Source organism: Furipterus horrens, unplaced genomic scaffold (genome assembly GCF_987537825.1).
Source record: "Furipterus horrens unplaced genomic scaffold, mFurHor1.1.pri manual_scaffold_7, whole genome shotgun sequence".
Classification (NCBI taxonomy): Eukaryota; Metazoa; Chordata; class Mammalia; order Chiroptera; family Furipteridae; genus Furipterus; species Furipterus horrens.
In genome coordinates this window covers 28,235,315-28,260,032 of record NW_028327177.1, presented here as the reverse complement: position 1 = coordinate 28,260,032, position 24,718 = coordinate 28,235,315, and the positions used below count along the sequence as shown (strand labels likewise).

Sequence of the window (24,718 nt, the reverse complement as noted above, 5' to 3'; positions counted from 1 at the left end):
GTGGAAGAAATTGGCCCAGGAAACAAGTTACAGAAGAAAAAAAAAAAAAAAAGGCCCTTGGAGCTTAGGAGAAAGAGAGAGGCAAGGAAAACTTGCCTGGGGAAAGAGAGAGGGGAAAGGTGAGGGTGTGCTCCTTAAGGACAGGAGCATTGGGTCCTCCTCTTGAAGGTGTATCTGGAGGTTTCAGGGGAGGCTCCCAACAGAATATTCATCAGCTTTCCAGGTGCGTCCTTTCAGGGTCATGGTCTCTACTGATTGGTCGAAGCCAGGGCAAGGGGTCATTAGTAAATGCAGCTGGTACTGATGTCAGCCATGGCATCACTTGTCTGGTTTTGCTGCCTTCTGGGACTGGAGCTAAACCACAACTGAGGGCTAGATGTAGTTGATGCAGGTCAGAACCTTATTGTCCTGGGGACTTAATGCTTAAGGGCTATTCTCCGGCCTCCTTGTTCATTCCCCTTCTAAGGGGGTCTAACCCACATGACTAGCAACATGCCAGGGAAAGAAAGGTCAGGGAGGATTGGAATGGCATGACCAACAATATGAAATGTCAGGGGAGGAATGGTCACCCTGGGGGCGGAGTCCTTTTTTCCCCAGTTTTGCCCATTGCTAGGTATGTGGGGCTTTCCACCTTGGTGGCCTTCTGTACCTGGCCCATTGTCCTTGCTCTGCTCATACCTGTCCAACTGCCTACCACAAAACTTTTAAAACCCACTAGAACATAGGAGAATTTCACCTTCATTCTACCTCTAGTACCACTATCATTAATTACCACAATTACCATTCATTACCCAGATCAAATGCCAACTCTGATCTGTCCTAAGTTAAGCAGAGGCACTTAAATAGACCTAATAGCCACCCTTTGCTAGTGACTCTCAGTTCCAATCACTGAAATATGCTTAATTAACTCCCAAACTTAACTCTATGCTTTTGTCTTTTCCTAGATACTACCCAAAGCAAAAGGACAGATCAGGGCATAAAACCTCTGAAAGATATGTTTTGAAGCTCCTTCTTTAATATCTATGCAGACAATCAGATGACTGGTTTAGTGACTTTTAAAACATGTGATATGCTCACATAACTATTAGCAAACCGTCAGGCAATCCTGCAAACTGATAATAAAAAGACCACCAACAACAACAAAAGGCAAAAGATAGGCACAAAAAGGAAATAAAAGAACCAATTACACATATGAAAAGATGCTCAGTCTACCTAGCTGTCAAAATATGTACAATAATAGTAAAAATTAAAATAACAAGAGCAGCTAAAATTCATTATGTTCTTTCTTTAAGAGTGAAGATGCAACCAAAATTTACCTAGTTAATTAATCAACCAATCACCAAATAGATATGAAACTCCCTGGGAAAATAGAAGTTTCAAAGAGGAGGAATATTTGAGCTCATCCTTCAAGGATGCAAATTCACTAAGGCAAAGTGAAGAGGGGGAGGGAGGGCAAGACTCAAAAGTGGGGGAGAGGATGAGGCAACATAAACAAAAGCACTAAAACATGAATCCAATTTTTTAATTCTAGGAAGCAGTTCTTATTGTGAAGCTGGAATCTAAAGTGCACAATGTAAGTGACAAGTTATAAAACTACAGAGCTAGAAGGAAGATAAAATATAAACAGTACTGTACTTCAAGCTAAAAAGATCAAACTTCAATGTTTTTTAAAAACTATGTAACTTACTATAAATGATCTTACTTTTAATTTGTATTTCTTTGTCATTCAGGTTGAATATCTTTTATGTAAGGGTAATTTATATTTGATTTATATTTCATTTTCTGTAAACTAACTGGAAATAGTGTTCTATCAAGTAAAAACAAAACTATGTAACTTAATCAAATTGTTTTTTTCCTGTGTCTTTAATTTTCAAGGAAACATTTTATCAAAAGCTCATAGCAACTGATAATTAATCAAGAGCACTTCATCTCTAATGAGATTTCTTTCAAAGAGAAGCATAATTCTATAAAACATAGGTAATGTAGGTGATTTTCCAAAAGTCATTCCTCTCAAAACAAATCAAAAACCTAAAGGAAACTGCCAGCCTAGATTTCTTTACCTAGCAAATATATTGTTCAAAAATGAAGTGAAATAAGATTTTCATATAAAAAAATCTGAGCTCTTACCACCATCATACCCACACATAAGGCAACACTGAAGGACATTGTTCTTCAGACAAATAAGAAATGCAGAAAAGAATAAAGCAATAAAAAGCATAATATGATATATAAATATATAACAATAAGAATGCCTTGTGCTGTTTAAAATATATAGAGAATTAAAAGAAACAACAAAGTATATAACAAAAACAAAAGAGCAAGAAACCTTCAAAAAGAAAGAAAGGTTCCTATACTTTTAGGCAATGATTGATTATTCTGTGACCATAAACACAATAACTACTAGAATGAGTTTTAACAGATCAAGGAAAACTGTTCCACTGGTCACATTTTTGAAAGCCATACAATCACTAACAGCCATGACTCTGAAATTCAGACAATCAAGATTAGTACTCCAGTGAAGATTCCTATAAAATGATCAAATATTTAAAATGTCAAGGCATTGTTTTTTTAATGGGATGATACATATCCATACATTGCTAACCTTCATAACAAAGGTACTCCTTTTAGATAATAAGTAAATGACAGGAAAGTAGAATAACAAATAATCTTGAGATTTAACAGAGCTGTTATCAAGGCAACACCCAGAGACAATACACCTACAGCTCCTGATCCATCTCATGCAGCTCTGGGTTCTTTTTCACATCTGGGAATCAGTCTTCCATGCTCAACGATCACTGTTCTATGAGAACAGTAATTAGACTATTGCCAATGCATGACTCCCCTACATGTTCAGTAGGTCCTCCCTTCTAAAAAACAATGCATATGGACAAAAATCTTAGGAGATTCCTAAGAATAAGGATCCCGTCCATAATCATCTAATAGAATTATAGTATACCTTCACAGTTTGTAAGTATTGACAACATGAAATAAAGTAGGTGGATCAAATACTTTCTAGCTACTCAAAATGGCAACATTAACATTTAAAATCAAAACAACAGATTTTCTATTTCACACACTTCATATTTCTACCTGGTAATTTTAAACACCAAATGCACTGAGTTTATTCCTAAAATAGTTTTAAAACACATCTCTAACTTAACTATAATTCTTTTCAATTAAAGCACTGTTCTGCTACTCAAGAGTCATCTGATTTACATAAATGTAAAGCACCAAAGACATTCTCAAATATACAAGAATGTCACAAATCACTTAATCCATTCTCTCAAAAGAGATTATATAAACTTATGTTTCCCTTGCTTTTAAAGAAATCTTATTTACTTTATTTTCTCTAACAGAAAAAAAATTAGTAGAATAAACTTACAACTTATATTCCCAATCAAACTTTAAAATGATTCTGGTTAACCACAAATTGACTCAAGTAGTTAAGTATTTTTCTGAATGTATTTTACTAAAACATGTCTGACAACATACAATAATGTCATATAGTAACTGGGCTACTGTTTTACGGAATTACAATTATTTCACTGATTTTTATTCTTAGTCACTCAAAGATAAAAAGGGCACTCTTGTCCTTATAAATTATCCAAGAAAACTAGATGCACTGCTAGCCAAAAGTAAACAATTTTGTAAACAGGATAGCTCTTTTACTTGGGATTAAAATATAATCATAAAAAGCTATTATTAATAACATCTTTCACTGAGCTGAATTCACAAAAATTTTTACAAAGTTATTTTCTAGCTCTATCACTTTCAAACATCCTGATAACATATGGGAAAATAAAGATAAAAATTATTTTTCAATTATTTTTAAAAATTTAGAAACATAAAACTTCAACTGTTTACCAGCCATAGATTACAATATAGAAAACTGAAGAAATGCCATGAATACTATGAATTTTAAATAAAATCCTAGCCATAGTTTATTGAACTTGACTAATAAAGAACATACACGATGATTTTAAATGAAAAAGGAGTACCATGGTAGCTGCTTGGTGACTTAACAAAAATTATCCCAATATATAAATTGAACAATCATATGACTCCTAATTTGCCATACAAAAATATGTGGATGATTCTCATACCTCATACTAGATCCCGTTACACTCTAAAACTTTTTTTTTCACACTAGTATTTTCTTTGTAACAAAATCCTACCTAATCAGATTCTAAATATAAATCTTTAGAAATGAGATTTAAAAAAAATTTTTTTAATACTTACTGTCTTGTTTCGTAATCTAATGATGTCCGAGACAGAGCCAGCTCCACAATACTCCATAACAATCCAGAGGTCTGTGTTCTTGAAGTAACTGCCATAGTACTTTACAACATATGGGCTACCGAAAAATAGACAATCAAACTTAGTTAATTCCCAAAGAAAATTATTTCTTGATCCCAATATAAAGTATTTCAACATTTCATAATGTTCCAATAAGTAAATCTAGCGGCTAAGTTTATTGAATTGTCTATATGAATGTCTATATGAAGGGCTAACCTACTGTGTATAACTAATGTAATTCATGGATAAAATTTAACAGTTTTAAAAACCAGAGGAGGCCCAAATGTTTTCAGTAATTCTGAAGAAACTAAGGCTTTGTTTTGGTAAAGAACTATTATTTAACATAAGGAACAAATGAAATTTTTTTTTTTAAAGCATTTTAAATATAAATCTAAAGGATTTTCATTCAGTCAAATATTAACACTCAACATTAAAATACTTAATATTTCAATGGGGTCAACATTTTTTATAATTCTCTTTCATTTTGGAATTTGAAAATTGTGGAGAAAAATAATTTTTTGCTTTAAATTCAGATAATTAAAATTATTAACAGTTTAAAGTATTTCTGAATTGAGATTTCACATCTTTCAGAGCAGAATAAACTGTGTTTATAGTGAAGTTGTTTTAGGAAGACTTACAAAGGGAAAAATGACCAGTTACTAATGATGTGTAAGGAATGAAACATGTATATTTAGGTGTCCCCCCACACACACAAAAAAATAGCAATATGAGAGTATTAAACCCCTGACGGACCTGGCATTGTGCTATACTCAATCCTCCCTTTTCTACATCAAGTTACGTGAACCACATTCTTATCCGGTTACTAAATTAAGAAAGGTCTGCGGAAATTTTATAATTATATTTTTTGATCTGGGGAGTGAAGGCTTCGGAATGTATTATTTTTCATAACCACTTGAATTTCCAGTTATACAGCCTTAAAGGAAAATATGTAACATAATCTAAATATATAATACACAACAAAGAAAAGCAAAATTAAACATACCCAAGCAACAAAGTTCCTCTAAGATTATTCAGTCATTTCATGAGCCAAGGAGCTTATATGAATCTTATATACTGTTGGAAGAGAAGGTTTTCCACAGATCTCTTATTATTAGGGCCCTGATCTGATTAGGGGTGACCATGTGTCCAAGCTCCCCTAGTCACCAGTTCTGTCACCATGTGTCAATTTTGATAAATAAAACATCAGGTGGGGGATTCTGGGAAAACCCTTTCCTGCCTTTTTCTTTCTCCCTCCTTCCTGGAATACAGACAGTAAGGCTGGAGCTGGAGCAGCCCTCTTATAACTATGAGATAATAAACACGAAAACAAAGGCCGGAAGCTAAGAATAGCACAGTATAAGAAAAGAAGCCTAAGACAGCTGTTCGTTGTTGCTGCTATACTAGCCCTGCCTCTCAACCTTTGTAAAGCGAAAATAAAAAATCCCTCTTTCAGTAACTATAGGCTAAATAGAGTCCTAACTTAAAAACTCTGCAGCCCTTATAAAAATTAGGCTACTTAACAGGGCACATTAAGTCCCTTCACAATCAGCTCCATTTACTATCCAAACTCAGTTCACACAAATCTGTCTCATACTTTTCACTCCAGGAATTCTAAACCTGTCAGAACATCAGTGAGCTGTTTTCACCTCTCTACCTGGAATTCTCTTGGCTCTCGCTCATCCCTCCATTTCTTCACCAACTTAACTCTTCCTGAGCACTCCACACTTCCTGACTCCTGGCTGCGATAGGTGCCCTGCCTCCTTGTTCTCAGATCACCATACGCACCAGTCGGTACAGTGACGACCCAGCATTATCACAGCTGTTTATTTATATGTCTTCTCAACTACATTTCCAGCCAGCCCCTCAAGAAGAAAAACAGTATCTTAGTTGTTTTGGCATTCCTAGATCCTGGCATAGTACCTGGGGATGTCCAGTAAATGTTGGTTGAATGAATTCGAGTTACACAGAATTATTTTTGATTAGCAAAAAGTTATACCAAAAATACTGTGAAATGCCCCCCCAAAATAAAAAACTAATTTTCACCCATAAATTTGTCCTGAAAATGGGAAAACTGAATATTTTATATCACCATGCATTGCTTTATAACATCATTTTGGCTTAAGGGTTATAAGTCCTAAAGACAACTCTACAAAGCTTCCCTCATCTTCCAATGGGAAGTCAGTCAGAAAACTAACGATGGCCAAAGAAAACATTTTACTACGCATTATTAGCAAAATGCATCAAAATTAAGGTAAATAAAGTAAAAAAGTCTCTTCATACCTGTCACATTGCTGCATTATGGAAATTTCTTTGATTATTTCCTGAAGATCTGACTCAACAGGTACTTGTTTAATTGCCACAACTTGACCAGATTCCTTATGTATTGCTTTAAATACACTTCCATACGACCTAAAAGAAACCAAGACATTTTTTTTTCCTTTCAAACATCATAACTATTAGAGAAAAAGAGTCTACAATGAGTTTCAGCATGTAGTCTTTTTCAGTTAAAAACACGATTTAATGGTGACAAAACAAAGTAAATAAATGATTATGCCTTAGCTTTAATGCTTAATTGTTGACTTAAAATCTATTAAAATCATCAAGTTAATATATAAACATTTGTTGTTTTTCTTATGAATGGAAGAAATACTTACAGTGTGTTAACTCAAAGAAAAAAAAATGCTGCATTAAGAAGATATAAATGGAAGTTAAAAGAACGAGATATAGAATAAAAACAGCCAAAGTGTCAAGTTAGGAACAAAGGCTGATGTCACCTTAACCAAAGTCATCTTCAAAATATTAAAGTCCCTTCCCTGTTTAGACTGCTTAAGGGCAACTGAAACCCCCACCTGGGACCACATGATACCAAAGTTAGAGAAGCAGGAAATATGGTCCCTCCTAAGTCATAGATCCATGACAGCCTCATATGCTCCCTTCACTATCATCTCCTCAAGAGGAAGACCACATACTCACATGTAAATAAAATGAGTAATAGAATCTTATGGCCTTTTGCCCCAAAATTATCTCTGTTACAACACTTGAAACTTTGCCGATTAAATACTGATGTTTTTAAAAAGCAAAAACAATGAGGGAAGCCATTTACACTTGGTATGAATTAAAGACAACGTAAAAACTGCTACCACTTTAATTTACTTTGCTACCCAAATTCACATATGTGTGTGCATAGTCCTAATTTATACACACACACACATCTCCCCTTAAAAGCCATATATATGTATGCATATGTGTGTGTATGTATACAAGGTTTGAAAAATAGAGATATTTCTTGAAGAAGATACAAGATGCAAGAAACATTGCACATAAGACAATGATGCCTCAGTTCACTTCAAAGTAGGCACCTTGGGACCTCACACAGTTCTCTCAATCACCATCAGCTGCCCCATGGTATTTTCCTGAATCTCATCAATGGTCTGAAATCTCTTCCCTTTCAAAGGTGACTTTAGTTTTGGGAAAAGCCAGAAGTTGCAGGGTGCCAAATCTTGGCTGTAGAGGGACTGAGCAACCTGGGTGATTTGATGGTTCCTCAAAAAACTCTGCATGAGACGTGATGCATGAGCAGGCGCGTTGTTGTAATGAAGCTGCCAGTCACCAGTTGCCAATAGCTGCAGGCTTCTGAATCATATGAATAGTTCCCGTCGAGGAAAGTTCAAGATTAATGCAAAATCTGATGCAGATTCATTGCTCTACTCTCTCAGTCATTTTGATTGTGACAGCCACACAGTATAAATGCTCAGACAACAGCGTCTACTGCCCCAGTGAAGTTGTCACTGTTCACACATGCGCATCCTAGTCCATTCTCCTTGGTTACCAGGTTACATCAATGTTGCGCAAACTGTTCTCATTATATTAACAATGGCTTAACTTTTTCCGGATGGAAAAAGTATATATCCTCAAAAGCTAACCTAGAATTAAGTTGTACATTGTCTATTGTAAATTAATCAACTCTTCTAAGGTCTTGTCACTGATAAAAGTGAAGCTGGGAACCATATTTACCAAAATTCCCTTCCCTAAATGGATCCCAAATAAGAGTTGCCCATGAAAAGAACATGTATAAAATCTAAATGGAGTCTATGGCCATACCAGCCTGAGCGCGCCTGACCTCCTCTGATCTCAGAAATCTAAATGGCAAAAAGAGGAGGAGAAACCATGACTCTCCAGATGTAGCAGATGCATTAGTAGATACGAGATACAGTGTGCTTCCTGCTGAGCTTTTGATAGCCACCACACTGCTACTATGGACTAAGACTGTTGGTGGCAGCTTCTCAAAGATTCTTAAGGATTCCAGAAGATTCCCAGGGAGCTTTTGAGTAACACCTACTTCAGTACTTCAGGCCGAGATCTTTAACACTGGCTTCTCTGACCTTTAGCAGCAGACTCCATGACCTGTGCATCTAGGCCCCTACCACAAGCCATTTGTGCTCCTAATTTTACAATAAACTCTTTATACCCAGAGTACACAGAGTAGCCTTTCTTTCCCCGACCAAGCCTAGCCACCAAGAGTTTTTGGTACAGGAAGTGGTTTGGGGAAAGAATGTTAAAAATGGGAATCTTGTATTAGTTCTTTCTTAGAGTTGTAGTAATTACTTTAATAATGCAAGTGACAAACAGAAAACTGATAGTCTATGGAATTCAATGGCAAGACAATTATTTAAATTATTACGCATAGGTACCTGGAGTCTAGGCAAGGTTTTTCGAAGACCTACTACATGTATCAACAAATGTTACAGTGAAATAAGAGTACAGGGACAAAAGAATGGGTTGGCTACCGTGCCTACACTGTAAGTTATATAACAAGCTCAGGGCTTATCCCCGGCTCAAGACTGAGATAACCAGAAAACTTCTGAATGTCCCAAAAGAATTTCTTTATATATTTATATTTATATATGCATATGTATTTATATATACACATATGTATTATTGATTATGCTATTAGTTATTTCAATTTTACCCCCTTTGTTCCCCTCCACCAAGCATGCCCCTCGCTCTCAGGCAATCCCCAGAACTTTGTTCATGTCAATGGGTCATGTGTATAAGTTCTTCGGCCATTTGATTTCCTATACTGTACTTTACATCCCTATGGCTATTCTGTAACTACCTATTTGTATTTCTTAATCCCTCACCTCTATACCCATTCCTCCACACACCCTGCCCATCTGGCAACCATCAAAACGCTCTCATGTCCATGATTCTACCTCTGTAGATTCCACCTCTTGTTTGCTTAGTTTGTTTTTTAGATTCAGTTGTTGCCATTTTACTGTCCATAGTTTTGATCTTCTTCATTTCCTTAAATAAGTCCCTTTAACATTTTATATAATAATGGTTTTGTGATGATGAACTCCTTTAGTTTTTTCTTGTCTGGGAAGCTCCTGATCTGCTTTTCGATTCCAAGTGATATCTTTGCTGGATAGAGAAATCTTGGCTATAGGTCCCTGCTTTTCATGACTTTGAGGACTTTTTTCATTTGGAGAAACAAAAAAAGTCACTCAGGGTGAGATCCAGTGAATAGGGAGGGTGGGGCACAAGGGACATGCCATTTTTAGTCAAAAACTGCTAAACACACTCAGCGCAATGTGGGCAGGTGCACTTGTAAATCAGCCGTCATGAAATGGGCAAATGCTTTGAAAGAGTCTTCACAAAAAATCCACTGAAGCCAAACGCAGCCTCTCACAATAACATCAGCTTGTATACTGATACAGATGGGTTCCTAGAACACTCACCTAGCAGGTGAAGCCTGTACACTACAAGGGACCTGCCCTCCAGAAAATAATTCATTTTGGGGAGGTCCCCCATCATATCTTTCCATTTTTTAAGTCTTCTTCAATTTTTTTCATATCAATTTCTTATAGGGTTTATAGTGTTCAGATTTTTCACCATCTTCATTAAATTTATTCCTAGATATTTTATTCTTCTTGATGCAATTGTAAATGGGATGGTTTTCTTAATTTCTCTTTCTGATAGTCTGTTATTATAAAAATGCAATGGCCAAGTCAGTGTGGCTCAGTTGATAGGATATCACCCCACAAACCAAAAAGGTTACTGGTTCAATTCCTGGTCAAGGCACATGCCTGGGTTGCAGATTTGGTCCCTGGTCGAGCACCTACAGAAGGCAACCAATTCAATTTTCTTTCTCACATCGACGTCTCTCTCTCTCTCTCCCCGACTCCTTCCCTCCCCTCTAAAATAAAAAATAAATAAAATAAATAAAAATGCAACTGGTTTTTGTATATTAATTTATATCCTGCTACTTTACTACATTTGTTTATTAATTCTAATAGTTTTTTGGTGGAATCTCTATATAATATTATGTCATCTGCAAATATTTTTCCTTCTTCCTTTCTGATCTGGATACTTTGTATTTCTTTTTCTTGCCAGGACCTCCCATACTATGTTGAATAAAATTGGCCATAGTGGGCACCCATGTCTTATTCCTAATCTTAGAGGAAAAGCTTTCAACTTTTCACCATTAACTGTGGTCTTGTCATATATGGCCTTTATTATGCTAAGGTATATTCCTTCTATACTACTACTATTCAATTCAAGCAAATACACCTTAGTGAAAGACTAATATTACATAGTACTCTTGCTTTATTAATTGTTCTGTCATTTATCTAAATGCTAATTTCACAATTCGTGTACTCTTGCTTTATTAATTGTTCTGTCATTTATCTAAATGCTAATTTCACAATTCGTGTACTTACCCTTCTCCAAGTTTCTCTAATACATCAAAAACTTCTTCAGGCTGCTTAGTCAAACTGTCTTCACTCAGCTTTTTTAGCTTACTGGTGAAAAAAACAAAAGAAAATATTTTCCTTAAGACCTTTAATATAATTTTTAATTTTATTTTAAAGAGGCAATATATTCAGACGGTCCAAAACTCAAATATAAAATTATATAGTAAATAGTCTCCTTCCAACCCCTTTCTTCTCTGTCGAGAAACACCTCAGAAAATAACCACTTTTATTTAGCATTTTGTGAAACCTTTATACAAATACGAAATGTTCTTATATCTCCCACTTTTCAGCACACAGCATTTTTCACACATTCTTTTATTTTTTATCCACACTGTTACGCACTTTGCTATTTTCACTTAACAACATGTAACTTATGTTGAAGAACAACGTATGTACATAGAAAGCATCCTCATTTTTCCCCCTACATGTACATACTATTTTGTTGCAAAGATGTAGCACTCTTACTAATTTTTATGACTATCTAGATTCCTTTTTGCTATTACAAACAACACTGTGATGAATAAGTTTATACAGAAATCAATTCCCATATGTTATTACTTTATCTGTAGGATAAATTCCCAGAAGTAAAACTGTGAGATCAAGTAAATACACAAAATACAGAAGTACAGATAAATAAGTATATATGTATAATCATGTCATTAATATAAACTTAATGCATATGACTAATATCACTATTATAACTATTAGATTATATATAATTAAATGTAGTATATAACATGCCCTGGCTGGTTTAGCTCAGTGGATTGAGCGTCGGCCTGCGAGCTAAGTGTCGCTGGTTCGATTTTCCAGTCAGGGCACATCAGAGAAGGAAAACTCTGACTCCAAAAAACCTCCGCTGCCTTGCGTCATACCTCTTCAGGGGAAAGGCTAAGGGAGTAAACCCCGACAGAAAATCCGGAGCCGGAGTCCCTAGGCGGTTTAACGTTGTAGTCAACACCTGCAACTCCTGTGGCGCACCTGAACCCAAGCTGTATCGACTCCGTCTTTCCCTTGGACCCTTCAGCTGCGAAGAGAGGGGGGGTCTGCTGCATGGGCAACAGCAGACCCTCCATATTACTCCATATTACCCTGCCCAGGCTCTGTAGCTTCAGCGTCATCGCAAGATGTCGATTCAACACGGGAGGCGACAGATACCATGTCACTCCCGAGTCGGACTGCACAACCATTCTCGGTGGTGCAGATAGACTCTTAAGAAGCTACACCATCGTCTCTCGAGACGGACGGCTGCCGACGACAACGACGAGTATATAACTATTATAGTAATTACTAAAGTTATCGCCCTGGCTGGTTTAGCTCAGTGGATTGAGCGTCGGCCTGCGAGCTAAGTGTCGCTGGTTCGATCTTCCAGTCAGGGCACATCAGAGAAGGAAAACTCTGACTCCAAAAAACCTCCGCTGCCTTGCGGCATACCTCTTCAGGGGAAAGGCTAAGGGAGTAAACCCCGACAGAAAATCCGGAGCCGGAGTCCCTAAGGCGGTTTTTTTTTTTTTTTTTTTCAGATTTAATGTGTTTTATTGATTAAAATATTACATTTGTGCCAATTTCCCTTCCCTCTGCTCCCCTCCACCCGGTGGCCCCCCTCCCTCCCGTTGTCCCCCACTTTTAGATTATGTCCATTAGTTGTGCATACAGTTCCTCCCAACCTCTCTCCGTCTATTCCATTCCCTCCTACCTTGATCCCCAATTCCTATATCATCTCCCTCCCTTTCCCCATTCCCCCTCCCTGTTGACCTCCCCCCAATATGCTTCCCGTACCCACAGTTCCTTTTCCACTCTCGTTGCCTATTTAGTTTGCCTTTGTTTCATCTCCCTAGCTTCTGTTTTTTTAAACCAGTCCCTTTAACATCTCATATAACAGTGGTTTGGATCTAATGAACTCTTTCAGTTTTATTTTGTCCTGGAAACACTTTCTCTGTCCTTCTATTCTGAATGACAATTTCGCTGGATAGAGTATTCGTGGTTGTAGGTTTTGGATTTTCATTACTTTGAATATTTCTTGCCAGTCCCTTCTTGCCTGTAGGGTCTCCCTTGAGAAGTCAGCTGATAGTCTAATTGGGACCCCTTTGTACATAATTCTTTTCTTCTCTCTTGCTGCTTTTAAGATTCTCTCTTTATCTTTAATTTTTGACATTTTGATTATAATGTGTCTTGGAGTGGTTCTCCCTGGGTCCAGTCTCTTGGGAACTCTCCTTGCTTCCTGGACCTGCAAGTCTATTCCCTTCCCCAAGTCTGGGAAGTTCTCTTTTATTATATTTTCACTCAATTTTTCAAGTTTTAGTTCATCTTCCTCATTCTCTGGCAAACCAATGATTCTTATGTTGGGCCTTTTATAGCTGTCCCAGAGGTTTCTGATCCTCTCATTGTTGCTTCCCATTTCCTCTCGCTGCATTGGTTGACTGCTTGTTCCTTCTCCATATTCCAGTTTGTTGAAATGAACTCTGGATTTTTTCTCACCTTCTATCTCGTATGCGGTTTTGTTCCTTTCGTTATGAAATTTTTTCGCTTCTTTCTTATCTTTTTCCTGCTCTTTTGTGAATTCTGTAAGCCACCTGATAACAATGGCCCAGAACTGAGCCTCTGACAGGTTTCTTATCTGTTCATCTGTCAGGTTCTCTATCTGCTGTCTGGTGAGTTGTGTCACCGGTATTTCTATAGTTGTCTGCCTCATTTTGACAGATGCGTTTTGTTTTCTTGGGCCGGCTGTCCGGGGCAGTGCCTGTGTACGCGTCACAAATCAGCGACCGGCGCCTGCCTGTCCGCGACCTATTTCGCAGCCCTGTGGTGCTTTCTTTGGGGGCGGGGGTCCAAGATGGATTCACACAGTTATTCAGCTAGGAGACCGGGATCCGTCCTCCCGTCCCCCTGGGCCTCACTGTTCAAGGCGATGCGGCAGCCGCTCTCCCCAGCGCCGGAGTCGCGCACTGCCAGGGGCTTGACCGCAGCCGGGATTCCTCGCCGCCAGCCGCTCCGGGTGCAACCGCAAATAGCACTGCCCTCTTTAACTCTTACCTGCCCAAATGGCACCGCTGGTTTATAACTTCATATGTTGGACTTCCGTGTAGTTTTATTTTCTGGAATTTCTAGTTATCCTTTGTTTTGAAGTAGTTGTATTCCTCTCTAGTTGTAGAGGGAGACCTAGCGTGTCCGTCTAAGCCTCCATCTTGGCCGGAAGTCCCTAAGGCGGTTTGACGTTGTAGTCAACACCGGCAACTCCTGCGGCGCACCTGAAGCCAAGCTGTATTGACTCCGTCTTTCCCTTGGACCCTTCAGCTGCGAAGAGAGGGGGGGTCTGCTGCATGGGCAACAGCAGACCCTCCATATCACCCTGCCCAGGCTCTGTAGCTTCAGCGTCATCGCAAGATGTCGATTCAACACGGGAGGCGACAGATACCATGTCACTCCCAAGTCGGACTGCACAGCCATTCTCGGTGGTGCAGATAGACTCTTAAGAAGCTACACCATCGTCTCTCGAGACGGACGGCTGCCGATGACTAAAGTTATCGATTACATTATATTTTATCTACTATAATTGTACATTATGTAAACATATATGTATACTGATAGTAGCAAATATCCTCCAGGGGGGTTGTTTCAATTTATTCTCCTACCAGTAACATATGAGAAAGCCTCTTTCCCCAGACTTTAACCAACAGAGTATTAAACCAAATATTTGTGCTTTAGCCAATATGTTAGGTGAAAACTTGTAACTCAGAGTAGATTTAATTTGCATTTCTCTTATGAGTAAGGCTGAGCATCTTCTAATATTACTATGAACCTAAACCATCTAGTCATCTTCTTTGCTCAATTTTCTCCTGGATTTTTTTTTTTTTTTAAATCTGTATACAAGAGAAAAGACTTTGTTTAGGTTGCACATATATTTCACTTGTATTTTAACTTCACCTATGACTTTTTAGTTTTATGGTCTATTTGGCTGTTTGCCATACAGAAATACCTTTGTGTTTTTTCCTTTAAAAAAAAAAAAAAATCATCCACATGTATGGCATGTGCAGGTATCTGGAAGCAAAGAGATCAGAGAGATTACACATGGTATATCTAATGGACCAAACATAATACTGTATGAATGGAGCTTCATGTATGAATGGCCAAAAATAATTCAATATAAAACAAGTAAAAAAGACCAACATGGAAACGTGAGCAGTGTCAGGTTAAAAAAGCCTTGTAAACCATCTTAAGGAGCTCTATTTTTAAAAGATTACTTCCCCTCTGATAGAGAAGAAGGATAGGCGGTAAGCAATAGTAGAACAGGGAAACTAATTAGGAGCTGATTCAATATATAGATGCACAGACTATAATACTGACGGTAAGAATGGAGAGAAGATAAGCTATCCAACATATTAAAGAGGCATAATTAATATGGAAGTAGTTTTGATTAAATATGGGATGATGATGGAAAGAAAGGAGTTGAGCATGTTTCTTAAGCCATTAGCTTAAGCAAATTAGTAAATGGTAATGTCATTTACCAAGCTAACATACACCAGAAAAAAACAGTTTTGTGGGGAATATTGAGTTTAAGTCAATTCACCCAAATGTAGATTTCCCATAAGCAAATGTATTTATGAATCCCAAAAGAGATCTGAGTTGAAAATACTATTTTTGGTGCCATCAGCACATGGATGGAGCCTGAACACATGAGAAGGGACAAAAATTATGAACAAAATGTCTAACAAGAAATAAGATCAAGGAGAAAACAGATCCCAGGAAAACATCAGTATTTAAGAAATGAGGTTCTGTAGGACAAGAAGGTAGTGCTTGACCATGTCAAAAGCTACCAAAAGTCCTAACAAAGACTTAAAAGTGTTAATTACAGAATGCCCATTTCTGACCACAAGGAATTAACAGGATCCAGAATTATCCCTCTGCTGTAAATAACTAGAAAACTCAACAAAATATAGAAAATAACTATTTTCAGACATTAGATGTAAGGCATTTCAGAACTGAGATCCCTGAGAAAAAAGGAAAGAAATAAGCCCCTCTGTCACCAAGGCTTTAGAGCTAGAGGCTTGTGCAGACTGAAGCACAGGAAAAAATGAACTCAAACAGAGCCCAGCCATTTATTGAGGAGAAGAAACAGAGATGGAGTTGTGGGAAGGCAAGGAAAATAAAAATTACCTTACAGATTACCTGCAAGAAGAAAGCTATACAGAGAAAGCGGTTGAGCAATCTACCCAGGAATTCCCTTGACTATTTAGCTAAATGCCAATCTGTGCATGCTTACAAAAAACACCCTAAAGTCCAATAAAATCAATTTCCCGAGGGAAAACAAAGACGAGGGAGCTGTAATAGAATAACTCCCAAAAATCACATAGGGCGAAGAATCTTTCCCACCAACAAAAGCTGAGAGAATTCTAAGGGTCATTCAATAGAGATCCCAGAATACCCTTGTTTTAGAAAGGAGACAACATTACCAAAATATAAAGTCTACTTTCAATTCTCCCAAAAGGAGCTTAAACACAAGCCTCAAAAACAATTACCACAAGGTAACTTAACTGCCTACCAGAAGTCTATAACTTCTTAAACAACTACAATAAAATCAGCACTCAACAATGTAAAACTTACAGTTTCAATAATTCAATCAAAAACTACTAAACATATTTGAAATCAGGAACTATAACTCAAAGAAGAGAAAAATTAGTCAATTAAAAAAGACAGAAATAGCAGCAATGGTGAAAAATACAGTTGACTCATGAAAGTCCGCAAATAACAAGTCAGACCTCTACATATGAAGATTCCCAACTTCCTTTCAAATATACAGTTGACCCTTGAACAACAGGGGTTTGAACAGCACGGGTCCAGTTACACACAGAATGAAAAAATTTGCATATAATTTGTATATAAATGGACCTGCACAGTTCAAACCCATGTTGTTTACGGATCAACTGTGTCTTATAAAAAGCAATTATGAATATGTCCCATGTATACTCACAGATGTAAAGAAAATGGAAGAGAGAAAAAACATAAATGGACATTTTAGAGAGGATAATATAAAGTACTTGAAATAAAATTTTCACTGTAAAGAATTTAAGCAGATAGACAATGCAGAAAAAAAAGAGATGAATAACTTGAAAAAACACTTAAAAGAAAAACCTGAGTCCCACATAAAAATGAAGGACATATAGATACAGATATAGATCAAAAGACAGCAGGATAGATAGACAGATAAGATAGACAGATAGAAGTAGAGAGAGAAGGGGGGAGATAAGGGCCTAACATTTTCCAAATTATACAAAAACAATAAACCTACATATGCAGAAAACTCAACAAATCTAAAAAGATAAAAACACACACACTTAAAGATATATTATAATTAAATTGCTAAACACCAGTAAGGAGAGAACACTAAGTAGTCACAGGAAAAAACCTATTACACCAAAACAAAAGCAAGGATGACTGTAGACTTATCAGACACTAAGCAAGCCAAAACGCAATGAGACAGACACCTTTAAAGTGCTGAAAGAAAACAATCAAACTAAAATTCTGTATCAAATGAAAATATCCTCAATAAATGAAAGGTAAATACAAAAATTTCTCAAACAAGAAAAATCCAGTAAGTGATAAAAAATAGGCTGAAGGAAATTGATGCCAAAAGGAAACATAAATCTATACAATAAATAAATAAGTAAATAAATAGCAACAACTAGGAAAAATACAGGTAAATACAGGAGAAATAAATACCTTTTCTTCCACTTAACAAAGCAGAATACACACTCTTTTCAACTGCATATGGAATGTTCTCCAAAAGATACCGCATGTTAGGCAGCAAAAAATAATCTTATATTTTCAGAAGACTGAAATCATACAAAGTATATTCTCCAATCAGAAAAAAAATCCAAAAATATGTGGAAATTAAACAACACGCTCTTAAGCAAGTAGATCAAAAAAGAAATCACATGGCAAGTAAGAAAATATCTGGACACAAATGAAAATGAAAACACAGCACATCAAAACTTACGGTGTGTAGGAAAAGCAGTAGTAAGAGGGAAGTTTATAGCAATAAGTCCTTATACTTAAAAAAAACAGATCTCAAAGCAACAACCTAACTGTACACTTCAAGAGACTAGGAAAACAAACTAAACCCCAAGTTAGCAGAGGAAGGAAATAATAAAGATTAGAGCAGAGATACGTAAAGTAGACACTAGAAAAACAAGAGCAAAAAATGAACAAAACTGCTATGGTCTGAATATTTCTGTCCTCCCAAAACCTGTATGTTGAAATCAAACCCCCAAAGATGATGATGGTGTTGGGGACAGTGCGTAAGTCATGAAGGTGGAGCCCTCCTGAATGGGATGAGTGACTTATAAAAGTGGCTCCAAAGAGCAAGGAACTGTCAGCTATGAACCAGCAAGAGGGCTTCCACCTAAATGTGATCATCCTAGCACCTTGATCTTGGACTTCCAAGCTTCCAGAACTATAAGAAATAATTTTTTTTCTTTTATACCCAGTCTGTGGTATTTTGTTATACTAACCCAAACAGACTAAGACAAAAAACAGAGTTGGATTTTTGAAAATACCAACCAAATCAACAAACTCTTAGCTAAATTAAGAAGAAGAAAAAACAAAAAAAAACCCCAAATAACTAAAATTAGAAATGAAAGGGGGGATATTAAAACTGATGTCACAAAAATAAAAATGATTATAAGAGAGTAGTATGAACAATTATACATAAACAAATCAGATTACCTAGAAGAAATCTATCAATTCTTAGAAACATACAGCCTACCAAGACTGGATCATGAAGAAATAAAAAATCTGAACAGACCTGTAACTAATAAGGAGATTTTTAAGGAATAATCAAAATTCTCTCAACAAAGGAAAGCCTAGGACTAAATGGCTTTCCTGGAGAATTCTATCAAACATTTAAAAGAAAAATTAACACCGGTACTCCTCAAACTCTTCCAAAGAATTAAAGAGGAGGAAACATTTCTAAACTCATCCTATCAGGCCAGCATTACTCTGATATCAAAACCACAACATGAAAACTATAGATCAATGTCTCTAATAAATATTGATGCAAAAAATCCTCAACATAATACTAGCAAACCAAATTCAATAGCACATTAAAAGGATTATACACAATGACCAAGTGGAATTTATACCTTGAATTTTAACACTGGCTCAATACATGAAAATCAATCATTAACAAAATAAAGGACAAAAACCACACACACAGTCATCCCAATTGATGCAGAAAAAGTATTTGAGAAAATTCAATATCCTGCCATGATAAAAACTCTTAACAAACTAGAAACAGAAGGAAACAACCTCTATATAAGGAAAAGCTCATAACATACTAAATGGTAAAAGACTGAAAGCTTTTCCTCTAAGATCAGAAACAAGGTAAGGACGCCCACTACTATTGAACATAGTATATACTGCAAAACAGAGCAATGGACAAGAAACAAAAATAAAAGACAAAGAAGAATTGGGAAAAAAAAGTAAAATTATCTCTGGTTACAGATGACATGATTTCATCTGTAGAAAACTCTAAAGATTCCAGAAAGAAAGAGAAAAAGAAATTGCTATAACTAATACATTTCAGCAAAGTTGCAGAAAATAAAATCAATACATAAAACTCAGTTGCACTTCTAAACATCAACAATGACCAATACTAAAATGAAATTAAGAACAATCCCATGTATTACGGTATTAAGAAAAGGATAAAGTACTTAAGAATAAATTTAATCAAGAAGATGAAAGACATACACTAAAAATAATAGAACACTGCTTAAAAAGAAACAAGATACAAATAAATAGAAAGATATTCTATGCTCATGGATTGGTTAGAAGACTTAATGTTTAAGTGTCTATACTACCCAAAACAACATACAGAATCAATGCAATCTCTATCAACATCCCAATGGCTGTTTTTACTTATTTTTTTCCCTGCAAAAATAGAAAAAAAAAAATCCTCAAAATCATATAGTATCTCAAGGGTCCCCAAAGAGCCAAAACAACCTTGGGGAAAAAAGGAACAAAGTTAGAGGTCTCAAAATTCCTGATTTCAAAACATACTGCAAATCAACAGCAATCAAGACACTCTGGTACTAGTATGAAGAAAGATATATAAATCAAAGGAAGAGAATAAAAAGCCCAGAAATAAACCCTAGCATATATGACCAAATGATATTCAACACCAGTGGCAAGACTACACAATGGGAAAAGGAGAGCAAATAGTGCTGGCAAAATTAGATATTTACATGAAGAAGAATGAAGCTGGACTCTTATTTACACAAAACACAAAAATTAACTCAAAATGTATTAGAGACCTAAACATAAGACCCAGAGCTATAAAACTCCTAGAGGAAAAAGCTTAAAGGACATTGGATTTGGAAATTATTTCTTGGAAATGACACCAAAAGCACAGGCAACAAAAGCAAAAATAGACAAATATGGAACTCTATTAAACTTAAAAACTTCTTCCCTGGCTGGTGTGGCTCAGTGGATTGAGTGCTGGCCTGCAAACTGAAAGGTTGCTGGTTTGATTCCCAGTCAGGGCACATGCCTGGGTTGCAGGCCAGGTCCCAGTTGGGGGCGTGCAAGAGGCAACCAATCAATGTACCTCTCACACATGGATGCTTCTCTCCCTCTCTTTCTCCCTCCCTTTCCCTCTCTCTAAAAATAAATACATAAAATCTTATCAAAAAAAAAAAAAAAAACCTTCTGAGCATTAAAGGAAATGAGTGAAAAGGCCATCTACAGAATGAGAGAAAATATTTGCTAACCATACAGGGTGAGGCAAAAGGAGGTTTACAGTTGTTTGTATGAAAAATAATAATTGATAAATAATAACACAAGAATAAACTCTGGGCTTTGCATACTCATAACTGTAAATCTACTTTTGCCCCAACCTGTGTATATGATAAGGAGATAATACCCAGAATACTCAATGTCAATAAACCCAATTTAAAAATGGGTAAAGGACTTCAACAAACAATTCTCACAAGAAATACAAATAGGCCACAAGCACACGAAAAGATGCTCAACATGAGTAGTCATTAGGAAAATGCAAATCAAAACTACAATGAGATAGCACCTTAAACCCCTCCCCCCCAAAAAAACAAATAAAATAACAAGCATTGATGACAATGTAAAGAAATTTGATCTCTTGTGCATTGTTGTTAAAAATGGTATAGCCATTACAGAAAATATGACATTCCTCAAAAATTAAAAACAGATCCTTGGCCAGGTAGCTCAGCTGGTTAGAGCATAGTCCCCATATGCCAAAGTTGCAGGTTCAATTCCTGGTCAGAGCACATACAAGAACCAACCAATGAATGGATAAATAAATAGAGCTACAAATTAGTGTTTCTTTCTTTCTCGCTCTCTCTTTCTCTCTCTCAAATCAAAAAGAATTTTAAACACTTTTTAAAAATTAAAGATAGAATTATCACGTGATCCAGTAGTCCCACTTCTGGGTATAGATACTAAAGAATTCAAAGCACCATTTCAAAGAGATATCTGCACACCCATGCCTATCAAAGCATTATTCAAAGGAGCTACAAATGTTATAGAAATGATATCCAAAATATGGTATATACATACAATATTATGCAGCCTTAAAAAAGAAAATCCTGTTTTATTCCTTTCCAAGGTTGAATAATATACCACTCTGTATAAGCATATAGCACATTTTGCTTACCCATTCATCTTTCAGTGAACACCTGGATTACTTCCACCTTTTAGCTATTGTGAATAATGCTGATAATAAAATTTTGGTATATTCGTAGAAATGGAATTGCTGGATCATATGGTAAGTGTATGTTTAATTTTTTAAGGAAACCGCCACACTGTCTTTCACAATGACTGCACTATTTTACATTCCCATCAGCAATGTACAAGGGATTCAATTGTTACATATCCTAGACAGCACCTATCATTTTCACAGGTTTTTGTTTGTTTTAATGACAGCCATCCTAATGAGTATGTATAGTATCTCACTGTGGTTTTGATTTGCATTTCCCTAATGATCGGTAATGTGAACATCTCTTCATGCGCTTATTGTCCATTTGTGTATCTTCTTTGGAGAAATGTCTATTCAAGTGTTTTGCTCGTTTTTTTTATTTGGATTGTTTGTTTTGGCCAAAGACTTTTAAAGAAAGACACATAGGAAGACCTTCTACACTACTAGATTTACCTTTCCAGTGAAGAATAACTGGCATATGCCCTCTTCATCTCTTAGAAAACTAATCATGGAGAAGAGGACCTGGCCAGAGTGCAAATCCAGCAGAGGATAAAAAACTATCTTTGACAACAGAGATTCCTTCTTCAACAAGAACCTTCTACCTCATTTCAGCTTTGTAATTTCCAATGTCTTTTTCTCTTCTTGTAAATTGCCCTATACTTTAGGGATCATATTACTGGTAGCTTTATTACTAGTAATAGTAGCTATTTAATGTCATAACTGTCATAAAAGTCATGCTGTTATTATTACTATCTGCTAATTAAGCACTATGCTTTGTCTTATATGCAATATCTCATTTAAAATTAAGTTTCAGTCCTCAACCCTAGCAGTTTCACCTTAAATACTGTTAGAAAGGTCATACATCTTTAAAACACATGAAAGGTTTTCATCCTTTAGTCCTTCAACATTCCATTATTAAATAATGTCAAAAAGTCTCAGTTAGCCTTCAGTAATGACCATTTTCTAAATTATACAATGATGAAAGTGATCTCGAATCCACAAAATCAAATATCTTTTCTATTTCAAAAACAGAAAGTATATTTTATTCCAAACTAATAAAATTCAAAGATCATTTTTTCTGCTCTCTTTTGCTTTTTAAAGGACAGGCATTTTGTAAATATTTAATAGATGTTTAGCTCTAAAGCAATCAAAGTGATTCTCTCTCTCTCTCTCTTTTTTTTTAACTCTACTAGAACATACTCATTTAAGTGAAAGTTGTCCTTTTATCCCCTTGGAAAGTTTCTCCAAACTATGTTGACAATGCCAAACACATCTTTGAAACACTCTGGAAACTGTCTTCAGAGACAAATGCTTTACAATCATTATTTCATTTCATCTTCAAAAAACCCAAACAGGGGTACTATTATCACTTCCATTTTACAAATGAGTATAATGAGACTTAGAAAAGTTAAGTAACTTGCCCACCATTGCAGGCAGTAAATGGCAGAACTAAGGTTAGAACCAAGGTCTATCTGACTCTAAAGTTCTGGTTCTTAATTGTTTCACTAATAAGTATCACTATTTTAATAATAAAATAGGTATAACTGGATGATCTCATAGTTTATTTACTTTTATGAAGCTATCAAAATTTAGGGGGATTTGATTATTAGCACTAGAGTGAGCTAACATCTGCCTAAAAAAAGACTACAATGGATAGAAGACTTTTTTAAATTAAATGAAAGTCTTGTTTTCAACTCTTTCATACCATTTCCTCTTAGGTTGGGCTCTTTGCCCAAAAGTACTCTAAAATTATAATTTCCTGGCAAAGAGCTTTAAAGGAAAAGAAGCTGAGTTTTTCTCCTTCCTTCACCCTTTCTAGTGTTTAATTTTTATTTTCTAAATTTTTTTTCACTTACTCTCAACTGGAAACTGATATGTTTGATTCCCTTTAATTGCATATAAAACAAAGCTATCCGAAGTTAAATGCTGCAATGTACTCCCTTGCCTTAAAGACATGTGCATTCACTTTCTTAATAACCAATTTTTTAAAAAACATACATCCAGAAAATGCAGACAATGTAAAAACAGCACATTTGAAAATGCTCCAACATATTCATCTTCTAAAATAAAAAAAATAAGAAATGTATAAGAAATATGAAGACCTATAAGTCTCCTAATTTTTAATCCAGTTCATATACATTCAACAACCATACCTAGATATAAGAACTAAGAAAGGAAAGAAAATCTTTAACTGATTAAAAATGAAAGAAGATACTTCTATTGAAACTTTCCAACATCTACCTATGTACCTGCCATGTAGAAAAACCCACTATGATTTGTGCCAAAGATACTATGTACAAATAAAAACTGGATTTACTCATAATCTTCCTTACTTATTTCTCTACACTTCAAATTTTGAAGATAATATGAGGATTTTGACTCTAGGTACTCATAACTCCTCACTCCCATCCATAAAATACTAAAATTGCAATAATCCTAAACATTAATACATTAAGAAGTGTAACTTCAAGGCAAGTTTAAATTCTGCCAGTATCAACATTTGCATCATTCCGTGAGGTCTGCCCCCTTGACTTCTGCAAGGCTCTCATGAATAGCCGGGAGGTGGGTATGGAGGCAGTGGCTGCTTTCAGCTGTTTGCACAGATGGACGTATTTCGCTTGATTTCTCAGCACAGTCTGATCACACAGCAACAGCACACATGAAGCCATATCTCAGTACTTCTCTGTGGTTTTTTGTAAGACTGAGAAACAGTTCATGATTCTGGTGCTTTGTGAAAATAATATTTACTTTTTAAAATTGAGATTGTTTTTACCTGTTTGGTTTTATTTTTTTTAGAACAGGAAATAAAATGTTAAAACCTCAGCAGTATCTAATAGAAAAAAAATCTTCCATTACAAGAAAAATAAACTAACTACTTCACCCATTGAAAATTTTTAAAAACTACTCTAAAAATAAACTAATAAAGAAGTAATGTTACTATATTTGTACA

At 35.9% G+C, this 24,718-nt stretch overlaps 1 protein-coding gene across 1 annotated transcript in view; it reads right to left on the bottom strand.

The window, feature by feature from the left end:
* Positions 1-24,718, bottom strand: part of STK3 (serine/threonine kinase 3) — a 258,261-nt gene that overhangs the window by 221,904 nt on the left and 11,639 nt on the right. The window contains exons 2-4 of the mRNA XM_090282782.1: positions 11,016-11,096; positions 6,577-6,705; positions 4,240-4,354 (exon numbers count right to left, since the gene is read on the bottom strand). Coding sequence (XP_090138908.1) covers positions 4,240-4,354; positions 6,577-6,705; positions 11,016-11,096 — 325 coding nt within the window. The remainder of the gene's footprint in view (positions 1-4,239; positions 4,355-6,576; positions 6,706-11,015; positions 11,097-24,718) is intronic.